This window comes from Lolium perenne, chromosome 4, assembly GCF_019359855.2.
Source record: "Lolium perenne isolate Kyuss_39 chromosome 4, Kyuss_2.0, whole genome shotgun sequence".
In the NCBI taxonomy this organism is placed as follows: domain Eukaryota; kingdom Viridiplantae; phylum Streptophyta; class Magnoliopsida; order Poales; family Poaceae; genus Lolium; species Lolium perenne.
In genome coordinates this window covers 133,882,831-133,905,225 of record NC_067247.2, presented here as the reverse complement: position 1 = coordinate 133,905,225, position 22,395 = coordinate 133,882,831, and the positions used below count along the sequence as shown (strand labels likewise).

At 45.7% G+C, this 22,395-nt stretch overlaps 2 protein-coding genes across 2 annotated transcripts; one reads left to right on the top strand and one right to left on the bottom strand.

The window, feature by feature from the left end:
* Positions 1-12,454: 12,454 nt before the first annotated feature.
* LOC139839131 (uncharacterized) lies at positions 12,455-13,763 on the bottom strand. The gene has a single exon (XM_071829176.1). The coding sequence runs from the start codon at positions 13,706-13,708 to the stop codon at positions 12,455-12,457; it is 1,254 nt and encodes a 417-aa protein (XP_071685277.1). The 5' UTR covers positions 13,709-13,763.
* A 4,173-nt stretch (positions 13,764-17,936) lies between these two features.
* Positions 17,937-19,903, top strand: LOC127347204 (uncharacterized). Its single transcript, XM_051373420.2, has 8 exons — positions 17,937-18,054; positions 18,142-18,190; positions 18,271-18,588; positions 18,673-18,868; positions 18,967-19,056; positions 19,148-19,419; positions 19,500-19,578; positions 19,656-19,903. Exons 3-8 carry the CDS (start codon positions 18,296-18,298, stop codon positions 19,776-19,778), a joined length of 1,053 nt encoding a protein of 350 aa, XP_051229380.2. The 5' UTR covers positions 17,937-18,054; positions 18,142-18,190; positions 18,271-18,295; the 3' UTR covers positions 19,779-19,903.
* The last annotated feature ends 2,492 nt before the right edge of the window (positions 19,904-22,395 follow it).

Below are 22,395 nucleotides of genomic sequence, written 5' to 3'. Positions count from 1 at the left end.
CCGTCCATACATATCATTGATTTCCTTCCGATCGTGCCTTTTCCACTTAGTCTCCCCTCGTGCCGCGATTGAGGAAGACCAATCGGCTTAAGGTCAGGAACAAAGTCAACACAAAACTCAATTACCTCCTCATTTCCATAGCCCTTGGCGATGCTTCCTTCTGGCCTAGCACGGTTACGAACATATTTCTTTAATACTCCCATGAACCTCTCGAAGGGGAACATATTGTGTAGAAATACGGACCGAGAATGGAAATCTCATCGACTAGGTGAACCAGGAGGTGCGTCATAATATTGAAGAAGGATGGCGGGAACACCAACTCGAAACCGACAAGACATTGGATCACATCGTTCAGAATCGTGGTAGAACTTCTGGATTGATTACCTTCTCGAGAGATTGCATTGAGGAATGCACATAGCTTCACAATGGGCGGTCGAACATTTTCCGGCAGGAGCCCTCAAAGCAATCGGAAGCAATTGCGTCATAATCACGTGGCGCTGTGAGACTTCAGGTTTTGGAACTTTTTCTCCGCCATGTTTATTATTCCCTTTATATTGGACGAGAATCTGACGGGACCTTCATACCGCTCAGGCATTCAAAAAGATGACCTTCTCTTCTTTGGTCGTAGCGTAGCCGGCACAACCTTGAAACCGTTCCGGATGCCGGTCATCAGGGTCTTTCAAACTTTGCTGGTCCTGCCGTGCTTCCTTTGTATCATTTGACTTCCCATACACGCCCAAGAAGCTTAGGATGTTCACGCAAATATTCTTCGTAACGTGCATCACGTCGATTGCAGAGCGGACTTCTAGGACTTTCCAATATTCTAGCTCCCGTAATATAGATTTCTTCTTCCACATGGCTACGTGCCCGTCGCCTCCCTTCGGAACTGATTGTCCGCCAGACCCTTTCCAAAGATGACTTTCAAACCCTTGACCATATCAAATACCTCAGCACCGGTGTGTTCCGCAGGCTTCGGCCGGTGATCTGCCTTGCCGTTGTAATGCTTGCCTTTCTTTCTTACTCGGATGACCTTTCGGAAGAAATCGACGATGCCCAAGGTACACGTTCTTCTTACAATTTGGCAAATGTACACTTTCGGCCTCATGTAAGCGGTGCGTGCATGCATTGTATCCCTTATTTGACAGTCCGAGAGGTTACTAAGAGCAGGCCAATCGTTGATGGTTACGAAAAGCAACGCTCGTAGGTCAAATTCCTCTTCTTTGTGCTCATCCCACACACGGACACCAGGTCTGCCCCACAGCTGTAAAAGTTCATCAACTAATGGCCTTAGGTACACATCGATGTCGTTGCCGGGTTGCTTCGGACCTTGGATGAGCACCGGCATCATAATGAACTTCCGCTTCATGCACAACCAAGGAGGAAGGTTGTAGATGCATAGAGTCACGGGCCAGGTACTATGGCTGGAGCTCTGCTCGCCAAAAGGATTCATGCCATCCGTACTTAGACCAAATCTTATGTTCCTTGCGTCAGCTGCAAAATCTTTGAACTCTCTGTCGATCTTTCTCCATTGCGTTCCATCTGCGGGGTGTCTCAACTCCCCGTCCGACTTACGGTCCTCTTTGTGCCATCGCAACAACTTGGCATGCTCTTTGTTCCCGAACAGACGTTTCAACCGTGGTATTATAGGAGCATACCACATCACCTTGGCGGGAACCCTCTTCCCGGGTTTCTCGGCCCTCAACATCGTCACCAGGGTCATCGCCTCTGATCTTATAACGCAATGCAAGGCATACCGGGCATTCATTCAAATTCTCGTATTCACCGCGGTAGAGGATGCGATCGTTGATGCATGCATGTATCTTCGTAACCTCTAAACCTAGAGGGCAGACAACCTTCTTTGCTTCGTACGTAGTGGCGGGCAACTCGTTATTCTTTGGAAACATATTCTTCAACATTTTCAGCAAGTTTTCAAATGCCGAGTCAGCTACACCTGCCCGTGCCTTCCATCTCAGCAAATCCAGTGTGCAGCCCAGCTTTTTCAGACCATCATCGCATCCGGGGTACAGCGCCTTCCTGTGATCCTCTAACATGCGATCCAAATTCTCCCTCTCTTTTTCAGTTTCGCAGCGTCTCCGTGCATCAGCAATGGTCCGACCAAGATCATCAACGGGATCATCACGTGCCTCTTCTTCACCTTCCCCTTCACCTTCCCCTTCACCTTCAAAGCATCCTCCATGAAAGTATCACCGAAATGAGCAAGATAGCTTTCATCGATGAAATCATCCCCTTCTTCATCTTCTTCCATTATAACCCCTCTTTCTCCATGCTTGGTCCAACAATTATAGCTTGGCATGAAACCGTGCCGAAGCAGGTGCATGTGAACATCTCTTGAGGAAGAGTAACCCTTCTGATTCTTACATTTAACACATGGACAGATAACAAAACCCTCCTGCTTGTTCGCATTAGCCACTACGAGGAAATCTTTCAAACCCGCACTGAACTCGCCGGAGAGTCGGTTACCGTACATCCATTTTCGATTCATCTGCATTATTATAATATAAAATATATAATTAACCATCATGCATTTGTTAAACTAACTAGCTACAAACAATATAAATTAAACAATGAACTACACACACATGCACATTTTATCAACGACACATCAAAGGTTCAAGTTGCTAACCGCGATCGAGGAGGAAAAAATAAATGAGAAAGCTCAAGTGTGGCTCCAACACTTCATATCATGTTTGTTTCATGCTCTTGGGGCATTTCATCAAACACCTTATGTGCATAAGAGGAACCAAAAGCAAACCTAACACCCACTTGTGAGCTTGTGAAGAGAATGGCACCAAATGGCTAAGTGTTGGCTGCTGGATGGGTATATATAGGGGAGGGGCTTTAGTCCCGGTTGGCCTGGCCAACCGCGACTAAAGGCCTTCGGGCACCTTTAGTCGCGGTTGGCCTGGCCAACCGCGACTAAAGACCCCCCACGTGCACCGGCTGGCCACCGAGCGCCCTGGGCCCAGGCCTTTGGTCGCGGTTCTCCTCCCGAACCGCGACTAAAGGTACCATTTGTCGCGGATCCTGCAGCATCGCGACTTATGGGGCTCACCCGAAGCCTGTTTTTCCACCAGTGATTTAGTTAAAGCTAAAAAAGCTTCTTTACTTGTATTCCTCTGTTGTACATTTGAGTACCACATTCATCCACAACGGATTCTGGATGAATTTGTAGGTCACAAACCTTGATTCTAGTCCTGCCGGAGTAATCCCCAAGACCTCCCATACCTATTGGCAATGCATATGGTGTCGCGGAAATAAGGGATTTTAGCGTAACAATTCCTATTTGCTTCCATCCAGTAATAGTCCGCCGACATAGTTTAAGAACACTGCATCGAATATGCATGTGTAGCTACATATATGGTGAGCTTTCTCGTCATAATATGGGATGCCTTGTCCTCTAAGATCCTAACAGTTGGTTATTTATTTAGCAATTCTTATTGTACTTTTTTACTCCATTAACAAGGCCGAAAAGTTGGATATGACCTTTATTTTGTTTAGAAAAATGTGATTGCTAAAACCGCTACGGTGGGTTTTATATAATAAATAAAGGTAACAAGAAACTAGATCGTCTACATATGTGAGTACTTGAATCTGGTGGCTGGATTGTACATCCACTTCCCTAGCCATATAAGATAGGCAAACTTCTTACATGACCTTTAGTTATTATCTTTTTCTTTTGACAATTGACGACAACAAATTTATACACTACCTCTAGTCTATAAAAGGACGATGTTTTTAAAGCGCTGCAGTCAAGCCTATAGAACATTGGCTATCAATATATAATTATAATTGTTTTACCTGAAAACATAATAGTTGATTTATCACAATATGTTATAGAACCTTTTTTTTCGGAGATCTTGTCTAAAATGCATGTATATCAGACGGTCGGTAGTAAAGTTGTTTACCCAGATGATATGTATAGCAGCTACGGTCTGCATAGTACTATTTAGCTAATTAAATTTATTGGTATATATATCAGAAATCCATATAATTTCTCTACTGAAAATGAGGTTCATTTACAGTTGAATAATGATATTACTGCTCATCTTTCCCCATTCACTTATGCATTTATATTGACCCCGTGGTTCACAGAACTCAAACTAAAAACATTTCCGTAGAACAGGGCTCCGGTGCAATAAGGTGTTTGCTGAATATAGGGAATCACTATCTCCGTAATTTGTTACGTGCTTGGGAACCCTACAGCCATCAAGCTTGCCATGGAAATGGACTGAATGAGAGGGAAGTAATTAGCATTGAAATGACCTCCAAAAGATCATATCCAACTTATTGAAAGAAATTAGATCATTTTTTTTAAAGAAAGTAGTTTACCCTTCAAGCATTATTTGAGGTCAGACTCTAGCTAGCTAGTGAAGATTCATTCTTGGAAGGTGAATTGGTTTGGCTGAAGTTCATTTTCTAGAAGAATAGGTCAGACCGGAACACGTCAACCCATAGTGTAGAACGATTTTTCTAGTGGAAAGGTGAGTTAGGTTTCGGTCCTAGGAAAGTCCAGTTTTGATCCTTAAATTCTAGTGGAAGTTCATTTTTGGTCCTATAACTTCCGTTTGCTTTAAAATGAACCTTAAACTCTTAGAATCATTTCTTTTTAGTCCTTGTCCCGGTTGAGCCACGCAAATATCTCCCACTGGTGGTAAAAAAACTCAAGACAATGGTGCAAGAGCAGAGAGGCAGGAGGGTGCTGATAGGTAAGCTAAGCAGGCCTTTGAGGCTTGACGCTTCAAGTGAATTGACAGATAGAGAAATCGTGGGGGAGAGGGCACAAGGGTTTCAATGTTTTGCATTAAGATGTTGAGTTCGACATCTTAGCTATAGTTTGGGTTGGTCAGGTTGAAAACCAATTCGGTGGGTTTACTATTTCTTCTTCCTGTGTTAGCGGTTTTCTCAACTCAACCGAAAATAAATGAAAAATGAACTATTTCAATAGTTCAAGGTTCGTTCTAAATTAGAAATATCTTTTAGGACGAAAAATGAACTTTTCAAAGTGTTCAAGGACTAGAAGTGGACTTTCTTCTTCGGTCCTTCTTACAAAAGGGAGCCTCCCGTGGTCACGGACTGGCACACAAGGTGGGCTGGGTGAGCCGTGGTCCACCCTAAAATCTGAGATTTTTTTTGTACTACCAAAAAAAGATGGTTGCGAGTGCTTTTTTGGTTCCAACGAGTTTGGATGTCTAGTAAGTCTTCTCGTCTGTCGCCGCCTCCCTGACCGCCTCCCCTCAATGTCTCGATCCCTCCCGGTCGCCACCTCTCTAGTCTGCTCCCTAGAGCTCTCGCCGGCTAGGACCCTCACGTCCTCTGTCCATCTAGACCCCCACCAGCCCACCTGACCACCCCCACCCCGTTGCCCCGCGGGCCTCTAGGGATCTGATGGACGGCCCCTCGCAGTTCCGGCTCGGCCGGTGGGCGCCTCAATGATCAGCGACTTTTATAATGTTTGTCGTCGGTCGCCGCCCAACACCTTTGGCCCAATTATTATTTCTTCCTAGGATTATAGGGGCACGACTAATGGAAGTAGGCTCCAAATGTGGCACGCATAATCGATTGCAAGGAAGAATCTTGGATTGTATACACAAAAATCAATATGGCTTCTTGAGAAATAGATCAATCCAAGACTGTCTGGCTTGGTCTTTTGAATATCTTTACTTGTTTCAAATTTCCGAGAAGCCAATTGTTATATTAAAATTGGATTTTTCCAAAGCTTTTGATACAATAGAACATGAAGCTTTGATCGAGGTTATGAAACATAAAGGTTTTAATGGGAAATGGTTACAATGGGCTAAAGATATTTTGTCCTCTGGTACTTCCTCCATTTTATTGAATGGTACACCTGGTAAACAATTTGTGTGCAAAAGAGGGGTCAGACAAGGTGACCCACTTTCACCTCTGTATTATTTGTTTGGGTCAGATCTACTTCGGTCAGCAGTAAATTCACTGGATAGACAAGGAATTATACATAAGCCAATAGAAACATATGATCCTGATTTTCCAATAATACATTATGCAGATGATACCCTTTTGATTATGCCAGCTGATGTGGAATAGATAGTGGCAATGAAGAATCTGCTGCATAAATTTTCTTTGTCCACAGGATTAAAGATAAATTTTGGGAAATCACAAATTGTGCCTATAAATGTTCCTACTGATTTGATTACTGAATCGGCAAATGTATTTGGATGTCAGATAGGATCTATGCCATTCACATATCTGGGTTTACCTCGTGGAACTACAAAGCCAAGAATTGTTGATCTCATGCCTCTGGCTTGTAGACTTGAGAGAAGATTGGCATCAAGTTCCAGTTTCCTTTCACAAGGAGCAAGATTGCAACTAATCAACTCTGCTCTTGCCTCAATGCCCCTGCATTTCCTTACAACACTCCAGCTGCCAGTAGGTTTTACAAATCAACTAGATAGAATTCTAAGGCAGTGCCTATGGAGAGACAGAGATACACCCAAACCATCTTTAGCTGCCTGGGAGATGGTGTGCAAGCCAAAGACATCTGGGGGCTTAGGTATTGTGGACTTCCAGAAGCAAAATGCTGCACTTCTTATTAAGTATCTAGATAAATTCTATAATCATAAAGAACTACCTTGGGTAAATCTGCTATGGACAGAGCATTATCATGCCAGTGACCTATGTGGATCTTTCTGGTGGAAAGATGTTCTTAAGTTGGTGGATAATTTCAGAGGGGTAGCAACAGTTAAGCATGGCAATGGAAATACTTTCCTCTTTTGGCATGATAATTGGATTCTGGGTGGGGACAGTATTGCTTTGGAAAGTAGATTTTCAAGACTTTTTTCATATGCATGGGATACAAATATTGCTGCAGCTAGTGTATTTGGAATGCAAGATATTACTCATCTTTTCCAGTTGCCACTGTCAGCCAGGGCATATGAAGAACTGATAGAATTACAGTTACTATTACAACAAAATCCACCTAATGTTCATGAGGACATTTGGACTTACTGCTGGGGAGAGAAGTATATTGCATCAAAGTTTTACCAGCATATACATGCTCATTTGGTGGTTCCATCAGTATTCAAATGGTTAAGGAAATCTTGATGTATCATGAAAACCAAGACTTTTGCTTGGTTATTACTTGCTGATAGGTTGAATACCATAGATTTATTGCAGAGGAGGCACTGGATAGTCACTGATGAGACTCATTGTGTGATTTGTCCTTTAAGATGTCATGAGGATAGGTTTCACTTATTTTTTGAGTGTAATTTTAGCTCAAGGATTTGGAATTATTTGCAAAAAAGTTGGCAAGGACATGGAAATATGCCTCTGCAGCCCATTTTGGATGAAGCAAGGAGAAGCTTTGGTCTTACTTTTTTTATGGAGGTGATCATCACTGCTTGTTGGAATATATGGCTAATTCGCAATGCAAAAATCTTCAATCATGAAAGGCCTACCTTTAGGAGGTGGAAAGCTGGCTTCATGCAAGATATGTATCTGCTGGAGCATAGAATCAAGAAGAAACATAGAGCAGCTCTAGTAGCTTGGTTGGACAACCTTTTGTAATCTTTCTTTGATTTTTGTTTTTATTTTTCTTTAGAACTTGGGGGACAACTTGTCCCCACCTTTGTTATTTTTTGTTGTCTCTTTTTATATAATAATAAAATTTGTTGTGGGGCTTTTTGCCCTACAGTCCTTGGTCAAAACAAAATGTGGCACACAACTGCTATTTTTAGCAGCGGGTGGAATACAGGCACGCGACTAGTAAGACCGTAGTGGCCAGCCCCGGGGCTCCCTTATATAAAGGCTCGGGCCCGAGAGGCCGTAGGATCTCCGAATTGTAATTGGACTCTCAGTCAAACCTTGTCAAACTCATATTGGAACCAAATAAAAAGTCCCCAGGTGAATCGGAAGAAGAGGAAAGCTCCTCCCTACCACTCCCAGAACGAGTGTAGGGAGGGCTCTCCCTCTCCCACTTGGCCATGGTGGCCAGCCAGCCGGCTGGACCACTTGGCGTGCGGGTGGGGACCACTCGACACTAGGCTAGGTGGGTTCCCCCCTTCCGGAACTCTTCGGTACAACCGAAAAATCCGGAAACTTTCCGACACTTCCCATATATGTTCCTATAGTTTTATCGCCCTTCCGAATCCATTCGTGATATCCCCGAATCCATCTGGCACACCAAAAACACTGCACTTGATATCTCTCTATCCCTAGTGGCGTCGAACCTTAAGTGTGTGACCCTACGGGTTCGCGATTATGCGGACATGACTGTCATCGGTAGCGACGCAAACCTGATCCAAATATGTGTCTCGAATGCGTCGCGGCAGACGATACTTAGACGCGCAAAGTGTCCGCTCGCGTCGGGCGGACGTTTCATCGGGACCGCTTGACAGTGACCTAGGCTTGATGCGTCTTCTCAGCGGCGCCAGTACCGGCGCCGAGACGCCGCTTCGGCAGTCCGCGACCACGTAATGGCAATGCCTCGTGTGGCGCGCAGTCGTCGCCTAACGCTGTGCACGAAGTAATGGCGATGACACGCTTGCCGCGGCCGTCGCCTGCCTCCGACCTATATAAATAGGGGCGCGCATCTCATCTCGTCCCACACGGAACCCTAGCCGCCGAACAACCTCCACCGTAGCGCCGATGCTCCTCGACCTCCACCTTTGCCACCATGAGTAGCGTCGGCCGCGGGCAGGCTGCCGCGCCTCCACCTCCACCTCCCCCGGCCTCGAGCTCCGATGAGGAGTTCGACGATGAAGGCATCACCGACGACCTCCTCGACCCGTTCAGGGACGTCAAGTTCCTGGCTGACGCGGAGAAGGAAGCAGAGGAGGACCGGGAGGCCCACGCGACGTTCGATGCCGAGATGGAACGCCGCAGGGTGGCGGCCGCCGCAGCCGCAGAGGACTCCGACTCCGACATCTCATGGTCTTCTGATGACCCTGATGCGCCTACCCCGGAGGAGAAGGCGGCGGAGCAGAGGGCGTTAGTCGATTCCTCCGAGACCCTCAAGAAGGCCGAAAAAGTCGCGAACAATATGATGCGCCTGTGCCTACTAGAGGACGCGACGGCTCACCGAGCCCTAGCGACCGCACGGCAGGCGGTGGAGAAGCAGACGAGGAAGGGACGCAACGACAGGGCCGGGCCGTCGGGCAGCAAATAGTCTAGGTTTCTAGAACTTGTTTGTATAATTTCTATGTAGTAGTTTCTATGCTTTTTCAATATGTGAGAGCACACTCATACACAAACGAACGCGTGGTCAAAATATGTCCTCGAGACAACGCAAACGAATACTCGCGATCACTTTTATGCGTTCCATATGAGTCAGGCCCGTCGGAGATGCCCTTACATCCAAGTCCAACTGATGGCGTTTTTATATGCAGCTCACACGAGTATGCTTGCTCGAATTGCCAACTAAAAAATAACAAGATATCCCTTTTTTTTCCCTAGAATGCTCCGGGAAAGTTTGGTCTTAAAAAAGGCTGCACAGGATAGCGATGCGACGCTTGAGTCTTTAAGTAAGTGGTGGTCACATAGACTTGTCTAAATCAGCACTGTAGGCCAGTACCAAAAACAGACGCGCGCGTTTGTATTTATTGACGGTACAACAGCTCAAAAACGATGCCCCTCCTGGATGAGGATGCATGTTCCCAGCGCAGCGCCGAAAGTAGATTCATCGATCACGATTTGGACTACACGCTGTTGCTGTACCTCGATTTCTACGCACGCACATGACTTTGGCCGGTACCTGTGCTCACGGGTCCGTAGAGATGGAAATAAAACGAGGGCAAACACCTCCATTTTATAAAACCACTATCAAAAATATATTTCGTTAATATGTAAGGCCACTAATACAAATCTAGATAAAAATGATTAGATTTCTACTTCATAGATTGCTGCTTATTAATTTGAAAGTTGCATGCAACCATAGAGAAAGTAGCCCCACATGCAATATGTTTAATTAATTAGCCTAAAATAAGAGACCACACACAGATAATTAATCGTTTCATTTATTAGATGTTTGTGTTTTCTTGGTACGTAGTACTCCTACAGTGCAGGAGAAGACGCATGCGCGTCCTGAATATCGCGTTTGCGCAGTTCGCAATATGCTTATAGCTAGGGCTACGAGCAGCGTAGTGCAGATAGCAAGAGGAAACCAAAATAGAGCAGATTTTAAGAGGCACCTACCACCAAAGTGAGAGACACACCACGGCGCCCAGGAGCTTGTTGGAGTGAAAATGAACGAATCTGCGTTAGAACTAACCCTAGGACCTGCTACTTGTGCTATGCGGATACAGGATACCCCAGCTCCTCTGATCCACGGAGGATACGTCGGTTCGGGGGAAGAGGTGGAGGAAGCTGATTTCGAGGATGAACACGTAAGATATATATGCTTTCATAGCTACTCCTTTTTTTTCACAATTAGTTCACGTTTTAGATTTAGTTGAAGTTAAAAAATATCGATATCTACAATGTAGAAAGTATTTGAATCATCGTAAGTTATACTTTCATGCAATGTGCATTTGGTAGTATTATAGTTGTTGATTTTTTCATTATAATTTTGGTGAACCTTAAAAGTGCTTAACTGAGAATGGAGCAGATCCCGCACCTTAATACCCAGTTCACCCCAATCCTTAAAAAATCTTTGTCAATCCGCACCGCACCACACCCCGTGTGGTTTGTGCACTCCTGAAGCTGGACTATTCAGCTAATGGCTGGTGGCCTTGTTATTTGCTGATGATTTACTTACATCCAAACGAATTACCAAACCACAAACGGAAATTCAATTCGGCTCCTGGGTATGTATGCTTCCTCTACTAAAAAATTATATTTAGAAGTGTCAAAAAAATTTAACAAAAAAATGTACATCTACATCTCCATAATATATGTGCGTTCGTCAAATTTCACAAAAAACCAATATTATGTATGGTCTATGTAAAAAAGAGAAAACTTATCTTACAAAAAAACATTATTTTTAGCACTGATTTTTGTCTTTTTACAAACGTCAAATGATAAGTCATTTTTTTATGAAACAACTTTGTGAGCACGTAGCACGTGAAGATGTACATGCAAACTTTTTGTTTCAATTTTTTTGAAATTCAAAATGTGTGTAAAATGCATTCCAAAATATAGGGAGCATATGCTCTCATGCATCTTCAACGGTTCAACCACTCACAAGACATTTATAATATATAGTAAGTGTGAATTTTATATACAACAGATTATCAGCGTCGTAGCCATTATCGGCTCTCCAACTACATCGGAGCTCGGCTCACACCGGTAGAACACCTTGCTGCCATCGCTCGCATCTGGCTAGAGAGGTAACCACGCTGTCCATTGCGTCGCCGTCGAAGCAGCCACGCCATCCATCTGGCGTGGGGGCGAGAGGAACCCCTCCGCAGCCCTCGCAACCACGTTCAACCAGCCACCACCATTCCAGGAGATCCTACTCCACCTCGCACAACCGCCATCCGAGAAAATTTATTTCAGCAAATCTGTAAATGTCCACCAATAAAAAATAGTTTGATATACATGATCATTTAAATTCCTGGAACATACATGATCATTGTTGTTTACTGAGGCAGTGGTCAATCAGGAACAAGTACTAATTTAAACGACTGATATTATTTATACTACTACCAAAAGACCTAGAATGTCTGACTTGTTTCCTTTACTACTATGTTGCTGCTGCCCCTGCCTCTCTCAACTGAAGATACACCTAGAATTTGTTCAAGCTTTTCTTGTTTTTTCCTACTTCCACCTGATGGGGACATGATCTGTCATAAGAGAGCAATCTAGAGGCCAGGCCACTATATATCTCAAACAAGAGGACTCTGTTTCACTAGGAGCTTTCTTTGAATCAAATGCTGAAGGGATTGAGAAGCCAAGTGCAAGCAACAGCGACCACGTCTTGGCCAGGCCAGTACTGACTACTGAACGATGACAAACACAGTGGACACTACATCAACTATTGAGATTAAGTTGGTGCCTAATTCGTGTACGCTCTTTGCTGTAATAAACATAGGGTAAAAGAATCTGACCTCATACTTGACTCATCAGAGTTGTAGCTGATCCACACTGACCTGGCAAACAGCCATGGCCGATTGACCAAACATATGTAAATTCTGCAGAAACAAATGTCAGGTCTGAGCACAAAAGCAGTCAGCCCTAAGGCTGGTGCCAATGCATTCCAGGCTATAGCCTCGCCACGTCAGCTTTTACCCTCACTCTCACCCCACTCTCACCCCACGGTGCCAGTGCACGGGCTATAGTGCCAGCTCTCACTTCTCTTTCCTCCACATCAGATTTTTTCTCTCTTCGACATTAGCATTCAAAATAATGCAAGAAAATTATTTTATTCAACTAAAATTGTTACCGATTACATTATAAAAAAAATTACATAAAAATTTGAAAAAATTACATAATCTAGGCATTAGCCCACATATGCTCAATCAAATCATGCTGGAGCTGTGTATACATCGGTGAGTCCCTCATTTCGTTGTCCATCTGAATCCTGGCTCATTTCGTTGTCCATCTGAATCCTGGCTGCTAGGCTTGGTGGTGCATTGTTGTGTATCGCAGGGCCGACATTGGAGTCAACTGTCTCATAGATATCCTCCAAATTTATATCACGCTCATCGTCGATGATCATGTTGTGCAGAATGACACATGCACGCATGATCAACCCAAGAGTACGCCTCGAGTAGGAGCGTCCCGGAACTGCTAGAATGTTGAACCTAGCCTTCAGCACTCCAAAGGCACACTCGACATCTTTGCGCCAAGCTGATTGAGCAGCAGTGAACAGTCGATGCTTTTCACTTTGTGGAAGAGTAACACCTTTCATGAACACCGGCCAGGAGGGGTAGATGCCGTCGGCAAGGTAGTAACCCCAGTTGTACTCGTGTCCATTCACCGTGAAGTTCACTATGGGTGCTTCTCCCCTAAGCACATCAGTGAACAACAGCGACTGATTGAGTACATTGAGGTCGTTGTTGGACCCGGCCACTCCAAAAAAGGCATGCCAGATCCAATGATCATACGACGCAACGGCTTCTAAGATTATGGTAGGGTGTTTGATGTCTCCCCTTGTGAATTGACCGGCATGTGCCACTGGGCAGTTCCTCCACTGCCAATGCATGCAATCGATGCTCCCTAACATGCCCGGAAAGCCACGCTCCTCGGCTTTCGCTAACAGACGCTGAGTATCCGCGACATTTGGTCGACGGCAAAACTCTTCCCCGTAACAGTGAATGATGCCTTCACAGAATCTATCTAGACAATCTGATGAAGTTTGTCTAGCTAACTTAAGCCACTCATCTATCGTATCTGCAGCGGCTCCATAAGCTAATAAATGCAAAGCCGTAGTACACTTTTGTAGGGGAGAAAAACCAGCACGGTTGAGAGCATCAACTCTTTGGGTGAAATACGAAGAGTATTCACCCAATCTATCCACAATGCGTAGAAACAGGGATCGCCTCATCCGATACCTTCGCCCAAAGAAGCTCGGAGGATAAGCACAGTTGTCGGCGAAGTAGTCGTCGTAGAGCCGATCGTGGGCACCCAGACGATCACGCCTGATGAACTCTCGATGGCGTCGCGGCCGTCTTGGCTCCGCCTCGAGGTTGAGCATCGCCTCCTCATACTCCGCCTGGAATGCACCGATCATATCACCCTCCATTCCGTCGCTCGAACTGCTGCTAGACGAAGACATGGCGTTGAGAGGAGTGAAAATGGAGAGTGGAGGAGATGAAGTGAGGTGTGGAATGGGTGAAACCATATGGGGGGTATTTATAGGGGGTGGGGATGAAATTTTGGGGTTTTTGGCTTTTTTTCGAATTTTTTGAGCCAGCAACGGCTACCCCAACGGCTAGCCGACGTGGACGAATCAGATCGCGCCACCTCAGCTAGCCGTTACCCCCTCGCTCTCGCCCCGACTCGCCAACGCATCGCCCCCGCTCTCGCCCCCCTCTTGCCCCCAGCGCGGGCGGCAGCCGGGCGGTAGCGGGCGCTACCGCCGGGCGGTGGATCCACCGCCCCGCGCTGTCGTCTCGCCCGCCTCTCGCCTCCCGGCGGGCGGTACCGCACGCCCTCCAGCCCGCGTTGGCACCAGCCTTAGATTGAAAGGATCTATGTCTAGAGAGATGCATCGACGGTTCTACGGCGGCGTTCCTGGTACAGGAAGGTCGACGGCGGCGCTGCAAGAACCCCAGGGAGTCAGGGCGAAGGAGGTCGGCGATAGCTAGGCAGGGCGGCGTCGGTCGAGGTGATTTACTAGTGCGGACCTAGGCTAGGTGGGGGATATTTTATGATTTTCCACACTTTTCTTTAAAGTGTCTATTATTTGCCACATGACCACCACCTGTCAGTGACACATAAAATGGCAAATGATAGAAGTGCAAAGAAAAGTATGGCAAATTATAAAATCCCCCGCTAGGTGGAGTCAGGGGAATCGGCGGCTCCGCTCGGCTGCTGCAGGTCGGTTCGACCCGTTTCTAAGTTTTTTCCTTTCGATAGCAAACCGCACCGCTCCAGTCCGCAATTTAAGTAGGCCCACACTGCTCCAATCCGGCAGTGCTAAGAATCCCGGGAGATTTGATATCTCAGACTCCTCCTTCCCGTGCTAACATGTGTCCTTTATGCAGCCAGGTAGCAGAAAAAAATCCTATTTTTACTTCGTTGTAGAAAAAAAGCGGTTCACTCATAAAATAAAAGAAGAATATTTAGCTCGCCGGAAAGATCGCCGGAGAGCTGGTAGCAAAAAAATTATGCGATTGTACCAAAAATGGATATCGTCAGAAACATCGCTGGGGAACTCACTGGAGACTTCGCTGGAGACCTCGCTGGAAACCCCTTAGCAAAAATATTTTGCAATTGTAGCAAAACCGCATAAAAGTTATAGCAAAAAAAATTTCTATTGTAGCAAACCAGACCTTATCAGAGATATCGACAAAGAACTCGCCGAAAACATTGTAGCACAATTTCTGTACTAAAAAAAAGCCAAATAACAAAATAATTGTAGCATCGCCGATTCCCTAGATGGCAGGATCATTGACCAGCCGTGGATACCATCTTCGGAAGTCGATGGTAGCAACATTGTCACACTTTTGCAGCGACTCCCGCTCGGAGTTACATCCATATAGCAGATAAGGAGGAAGGCGACGGTCGTACATAAGCATGGTCGAAGATGGCGTGCCCTGACGACCTCGACCTTGAAAGGGGAAGGCCACGGGAGGGACCATGGGGGGAAGGAGGAGGCCATAGGTCTAGGACAAGGTCGGCCGCCGACGCGGGGAGGTCGGAGCCAGGAATGCCCGCCGCGGATGAGGACGAGGCCGGCTCAATCGAGGGCCGCGCGGGAAGCAACGAGTGGTGCCGCTCGAAGAAGCACTCCCACCTCCTCGAGCAGGACGGAGCTCAGCCGGCGGCGTCCATAGAGTAGGCGGACTAGAGAAGTGACCTGCAGGGCGGCGTGAATGGTCAATCGAGGACGAGGGAGTCGGGATAGGCGGCGGCGCCAGTACTGGGCGGGGGCGGGGGGAGGCAGTCAGGGCCAGGCGGCGGCGCCAGTAGCCGGCCCGGTGGTGGAGGGAGTCCGCAGCGGCGGCGCCTCGAACGAGCTCGGATCCGACGAGCTCTCGCGTTGATTCGGGCAGCACAAGTGGAATACAGGCGAAGACGGAAGAAAATCCTATACGACCAGGTCGTACCGGCCAGGTCGCTGGACCAACTCCTGCGTGCGACACCTGGCAGAACCAATCGCAAAGCAACGCTGATTTGATCCCCTTGCTTAGCAAAATCGATTCCCTTCACAAATCTGAACGTCTCCACCCCGTAACATGCCCTGTCGCAGAACCATCGGCGCCCCGGCAGCTCGACTGCAGCGACCCAGCCACCGGCGCTCCACCACGGCTGCTCTCTCCCATCGTCCATGGACCGGAGGACCGGGCACCTTCCTCAACGGCCTAGCTCGCCCCGCCAATGGCGACTGGCAACCCTCGACGCGCTATGTCGCTGGCAGGGCGGCCACCCTCCTCATCGCCGGCGGACCGCTCCCGAGTCCCGTGTGCTTGCCCTCGTTGGCCCTCTCGGAAGATGGGAAGGGAAAATTTCAGGAATTGACCTGCTGTACGTGTAAATTGGAGATCTTAAAACTCTACAGAGTACTCAGAGTCAGTTTAGCGTTGCTTTGAGATTCGGTCCGCCAGGTGTCGCGCGAGGGAGTTGGTCCAGCGACCTGGCTAGTACGACCTGGTCGTATAGGATTTTCTTCCGGCGAAGACTGGGTGGTGTGGACCCCAACTACGTTTTCCATCGCTCCACCGAAAGTGACGTGGCTTCACAGGGACCACACGTTGGAAATAAAATTGATGGTGTTTAACCCGGAGGTTGCCAGCGATCCAATCCCCCGGAGAAATCTAATTATTTTCCATCCAATATGCTGTCCCAGCCATTTTAGCTCATGGGCATTTCCCAAATCGGCGTCTGTTTATGTTCATTTGAGTCGGCGCGTCTGTCCCAGCTCATGCTCTGTTTATGTTCATTTGAGTCGGCGCGTCTGTCCCAGCTCATGCTCTCGTGGATGGTCACGCCAAACTCGAAGCCGAAAAGGTCGACGGCGATAGGGTCGGGTGACGATGGTGGCAATGGCGATGGGGACACAGGTGGCTGACTCTAGCCTCTCCCGCTTCTCCCTCCTCGTCAGTCTCGGTGGTGGCATCGGCCACACCCACGGCCACGACCTCGTGGTCGTCCTAGGCACCCTCCCCTCGAGCCTATGCCGCCAGCCATTGCTGCGGAGATGCATGCGGCGGTGGTGGGAAATGAAAGAAGTGAGGTTGTGGAAGAAAATGCCCACCGCTGGCCTGCTGAAAAAGGACCAGAGCATTGGATGCTAACGCGTCGAACGAAACGCCGACATTGATGTACGGCAGGCGGCACAGACAGAGCAGGAGTGTAGGCGTCCGGCGTCGTGACCAGAGCAGGAGTCAGCCTACTTTCATTGATGGCTAGAGGAAGAAGGCCATTGGGTCGCTTTCATTCGGGCTCTAGGTCCACGTGGGCAAACATGAGAGGACACATGTTGTCCGTGCCGACACATCGGTTTCCTAAATTTGGTGCGCTGATAGGTGGACGCGGACGGTCAGTCCATTTGGGTCACACTGCTGGAGTTTACGTGGCCGGTTCATGTGTCCGGACCAATTTAGACGCGCTCGGACAAAATGTGTTAGCCCGCTGAAGATGGCGTCAAGCCGATTAAATCCACAACATAATCTGCACCGAAAGCTCCAATCGCACCCGCACCATTCCCATGCTTGCTTGAATCTAAAAAAGCTAAAACGCAAACTAATACAAAACAGAGGGAGTAGTATCTCATTGAAATATCTTGTTCGCTATAGTATTTAATACTTCCTCTGATTCATATTAAATAATTTAACTTTTTGTACAGACAAACGTATGTAGTCAACAAAAGGGTCTAAATTTATCTGTATCTCGATAATTTTTGTCAATTAATTTGGATCGGAGGGGAGTAGGAAATTTCATTGGCACATGAGCACCAGTGCTTCCGATATTTGAAAAACATTTTTCCGTGATTTAAAAAAAATCGAAATTAAATGTGTACATACATATTAACATTCTGTAGGTACGATGTAAGTTTTGGATGAAAATTGGTTATAGTTTGAGCTATAAAAAACAAATTTCGGACAAAAATCTGAAATTTCCATCCCTATAGACTGGCACAAATTTATTAATTTTCTGTAACTCAAAATTCAATTTAATTTCTCCCGAAACTTTGGACGAGTGTTCACAACACTTGTATGCATTTACGGAATAAAATTTATGATTGTTTAAAACACAGAAGTACAATTGTTAAATATTACAAAGATCAAGAGCACAGGTGCTCGGGTGCACTAAATCTGCTCTCAGTAGTTAATAGGGCATAAATTCCACCATATTTCGTGTAGGAGGAAGAAGTAGCCCGTCAAGTAAAGCTACGACGCGTGAGGGATGAAATAGAAGGACTGCGCGAGTTAGTCAACTCTCTAATTAGAGAACCTGGTAAGCATCTATAGCTAATGGCGATCAATATTTCAATATTCCCCCATTTTGTAGTATCCATCTCTGAAGGCGCCGTTCAATTTGAAGGTCCTCGCCGGACACAGAGGAGGAGGAATACTCAAAACAGTGCGCCTAGGTAATAACGAGCACGTCTGTTATTCTTTTTGTTAGCGCAATCCATGAATGAATTACTAACTATAGGTGACTATTTTTTAGTGGCCAAACAAGCGGACATCAACCAATGCCCATAGACATGGTTCATCCCGGCAACGGTTTGACACTGAACCAGGGCACAGGTTTGGAGGGAGAGACGAATGCTACACATGGTTTATCGCCAGATTTCCGATATATTATTGGGGGGTTGAAGCAAAAATGCCCTCAAAATAAGAGGCTCGGATTGGGCGATTTGTTATCAGGTGTGGGCGGCCACAGAGGCCCGTGTGCAGCAAATAGGTACGTACGAGCTCCAGTGAGAGATACAGCTAAGTTTAGCAGGTGGGTGAAAGAGCAAAACAGCGATGCAGAACTTGACAGGTGTGCTGCTACCTAAACCTTTTATTTTCTTCAGTAACAGATATAGTTACCACATTCTTTCTTAGGTTGCTTTCATCGTCACAGAAACTGGGTAGTTTTGTCGGCTCAGCCAGTTATTGAGATAAGTGGCTACACCATCAAGAGTTCACTGACTAGGGGTAAATCATTCGATATGATGTTATGTGGGGGAATTATTAGAGCTCTGAGACAAATGGAGGTTGATCGCCTAGTTGTTCCTCTAGGATCTACAGCACGGCACTACACACCTGTAGAATGGGCGGTTAGTAAATTTTACTGTTATGTAAAGAGAAACTTAATTACAAACGATGTTATGCATTGGCCATGTTTATTTATGTGTTCGATCGATCGTACTCGCAGAGTATCGCTATGTACGGGGCAACCACTGAGTTAGTTGTTGATGCATTCGACCCTCCCCCTTCACAGATCAGGCTTGACGATCGCACATTGGTAACCCTCTGTATTTTTTATAAATTCACATCACTAGTCACATTTCCAAGCTTGTGCCAATAACTGCAATTTTTGTGTCTTGTACTCCAAGGTAATGTGTATGGTGCACCTTGGTGCTACATGGTCGTGCTATGCCGTCGACTTCGCCAAGCGTGCGTTAACGGTGATGGATCCACTTATCACGTCCCCTAATGACAATGACAATGACAATGCAATTATCCAGATGCACGGGAACAACGCCCCGAGGCTCTTGAGCCAAGTTATATACTGCATGCAGCAGCACACCGGAAACAGTTCAATCGGCAACGGGTATTGGGAAAAGATTTTGCTAACTGCACCTGACGAAGAAACTCTGTGCCACGGGTAATTTTCTGCCTGCCCCTTAATTAAACCCCTTACGTCTTCTGTCGACCGTAATAAAATAATTCCTGACACACTCGCAGACAGGCTTCTTCTATCTACGCCCTTAATTTTGCTAGGTGGTTCAACGGTACAACCGTATGCAACCCGATTGGGAATAAGGTAATAAAGCTTTCGACCAACAAATAGTTAGCAAAATATTTTCGTATATCCAGCCTGAGCTATTTTTTCAATTGCAGCCAATATTAGCACAATCAAAGAAGGAGCTATTGCTACTGATAATTCAATGCACTATTAACAACGGGCAGAAACCATCTTACTTTGACAGGATCGCAGAGCTGCAAGATCTACTTGAGGAGTAAAATCAACATGTTTCCGGTTTTATTTGCCAAGACAAAAAAAAATATAACAAATATGTGTGTCGGAGTGTACGGAACTGTATTGTTTTCCCCTAATTCATGAATGTTGGTCTCTACGCGGAGATATGTAAAATGGACTCGATTTGCTTTTTATTTTTGGATCGGTACGAGGCTAAACAAAGAAGTACCTATGGTATATTTATTCAGCAGTTTATATTATGTCACTTTTTTCGGATAGGGATTTCAAGCAAAAGGTTCAAGATAAGATGGGTAACAGACTAACAGTTCTTGTTTGCGCATGAGCCTTTTTACAGTACAACTTGTCTCCAGGTCCAGTAGTATTTGAGCCAGGGGTATTTTAGTCTCCCCTTTTTACGGTACAACTTGTCTCCATTAACAACGGCGGTTACAGAAAATACAACAATGCCCTTTTGCATCTATAGCCCTAGAAAACCTATAATTTGAAGAAAAAGCATTGAACTTTACAGAAAGGACCCTAGCAAGAAATAGGAAAAAGCAATCAAGTGCTTCGTCTCCTTCTCCACTAGTCGCCGGAGACCTCGAGGCGTAGGACGCTGAGGTGAGAGAGGAAGTATCTCGGGGCGCTATCTAATGTCTACGCACGCTTCTATTTTTGTAGAAAGTGTTGGGCCTCCAAGTACAGAGGTTTGTAGAATAATAACAAGTTTCCCTTAAGTGGATCACCCAAGGTTTATCGAACTCAGGGAGGTAGAGGTTAAAGATATCCCTCTCAAGTGAGCCTGAAATTAAGATACAAGAAGTCTCTTGTGTCCCCAACACACCCAATACACTTGTCAGATGTATAGGTGCACTAGTTCGGCGAAGAGATAGTACAACGCAAGTGATATGGATAAATATGAGTGGTAATAACAATCTGAAATAAATATGGCAGCAAGTAAATATGCAGTAAAACGGTAAATAAACGGTGATTCGATGTTTAAAAACAAGTCGTAGGGATCATACTTTCACTAGTGGTCACTCTCAACAATGATATCATAAAGGAATATAATATAAGCACTTCACTATGCTACTCTGAACTACTCTCTGGTTGGATAACGAACACTAATTCATTGCGTACGGCTGCAAAAGTAAACCTTAAAGATGTATTCCAAAGTACTAACGAACACCCCACTCCGTCACTTTGAGCATTCATAGGAGGTACTAACACACCACAATTTCGTAGAGACATCCAACTCAAATCATAATTCAGTGAACAAGTATTATGTGAAATATAGCTAAAGAGACCCACACGGTGCAGTCACTGTCACCTTTACAGACATGGGACAAGGAGTCTCCGGAGATCACATAAGTAAAGTCCACTTGAATAGCATAACGACATCTAGATTACAAAGCTCATGGTCACATAAAGATCACACCATGGGAGAGAGAGAGATAAACCACATAGCTACCGGTAGAGCCCTCAGCCCCAGGGAGAACTACTCACTCATCACCATAGGAGTCAGCAACGGCAATGAAGATGGCGGTCGAGTCGATGGAGATGGCTCCGGGGGCAATTCCTCGTCCCGACAGGGTGCTGGAACAGAGACTTCTGTCCCCCGGGGTGGCGGAGCTACGGAACTTTTCGTGGACGGAGGCTTGTATATTTAAGTTTTTTGCGTCGGGAGCTTGATATAGGCGGAGGATTTGGATCGGTGGGGATGCCTGGTGGGCCCAGACCTACCCTAGATGCGGGCTAGGTCCAGGCCGCGCCTAGGGGTGGTTTGGGCGCCCTGTTGTGCCTCTTCGAACCCCCTCTGGACTTCGTCTTCGTTTCGGTAAAATATTGACTTTGACTTTTATTTCATCCAATTTCGAGAATATTTCCTGTACAACTTTTTTGAAATAAAAAAACAGCAGAAAACATGGAACTGACACTGTGACATCTTGTTAATAGGTTAGTGCCGGAAATCATATAAAAGTGCAATAAAGTGTAATCAAAACATATATGAATTGGTGTAAAACAAGCATGGAGCATCAAAAATTATAGATACGTTTGAGACGTATCAAGCATCCCCAAGCTTAACTTCTGCTCGTCCTCGAGTAGGTAAGTGATAACAAAACAATTTTCGAGGTGACATGAAGCCGGCCAACACAATCTTGATCAAGCATGTAAAGCATTGTGAGCTGGGATCTAAGTACTCTAACATAAGCATGATAGATATAATTCAATAGAACCTAGCAACTATGTTATAACATGAAGAGTAACTTAAATAAAGGATCATGAATAATAGTGCATTGAAAGCAAACATAATAAAGTGGTACTCAACATGTCCTTTATGGAACAGCAAAACATAAATGCTAGGACACCTTCAAAGTTCAGAGGGTGACTAGATACAAGTAATTTGAGAACAAGCAATAGCACAATCATGAATCAATCAATAATAATTTTGGGACTGTGCATATTGCACTAAGAATGACAACTATGCTCTCTTAATTGGTGCATAAATAAGATGAAGACTCGACATAAAAGTAAAAGAGAGACTCTTTGCAAAGTAAGCAAGATAAACAAGTTTTCTAAACCTTCCAAAAATTATGGTACTTATTAGGTTTGAGCTCTCATTGCCCCTATCATAAGCATCTTGAATGGTTAAAGTTAATG

Excerpts from the sequence above, each read along its gene's own strand:
- LOC139839131 (XM_071829176.1), bottom strand. The coding sequence starts at position 13,708 with ATGTCTTCGTCTAGCAGCAGTTCGAGCGACGGAATGGAGGGTGATATG.
- LOC127347204 (XM_051373420.2), top strand. The coding sequence starts at position 18,296 with ATGCCCATAGACATGGTTCATCCCGGCAACGGTTTGACACTGAACCAG. Across the intron at positions 18,589-18,672 it reads AGCGATGCAGAACTTGACAG|AAACTGGGTAGTTTTGTCGG; the intron begins GTGTGCTGCTAC and ends TCATCGTCACAG. Across the intron at positions 19,057-19,147 it reads GGCTTGACGATCGCACATTG|GTAATGTGTATGGTGCACCT; the intron begins GTAACCCTCTGT and ends TTGTACTCCAAG.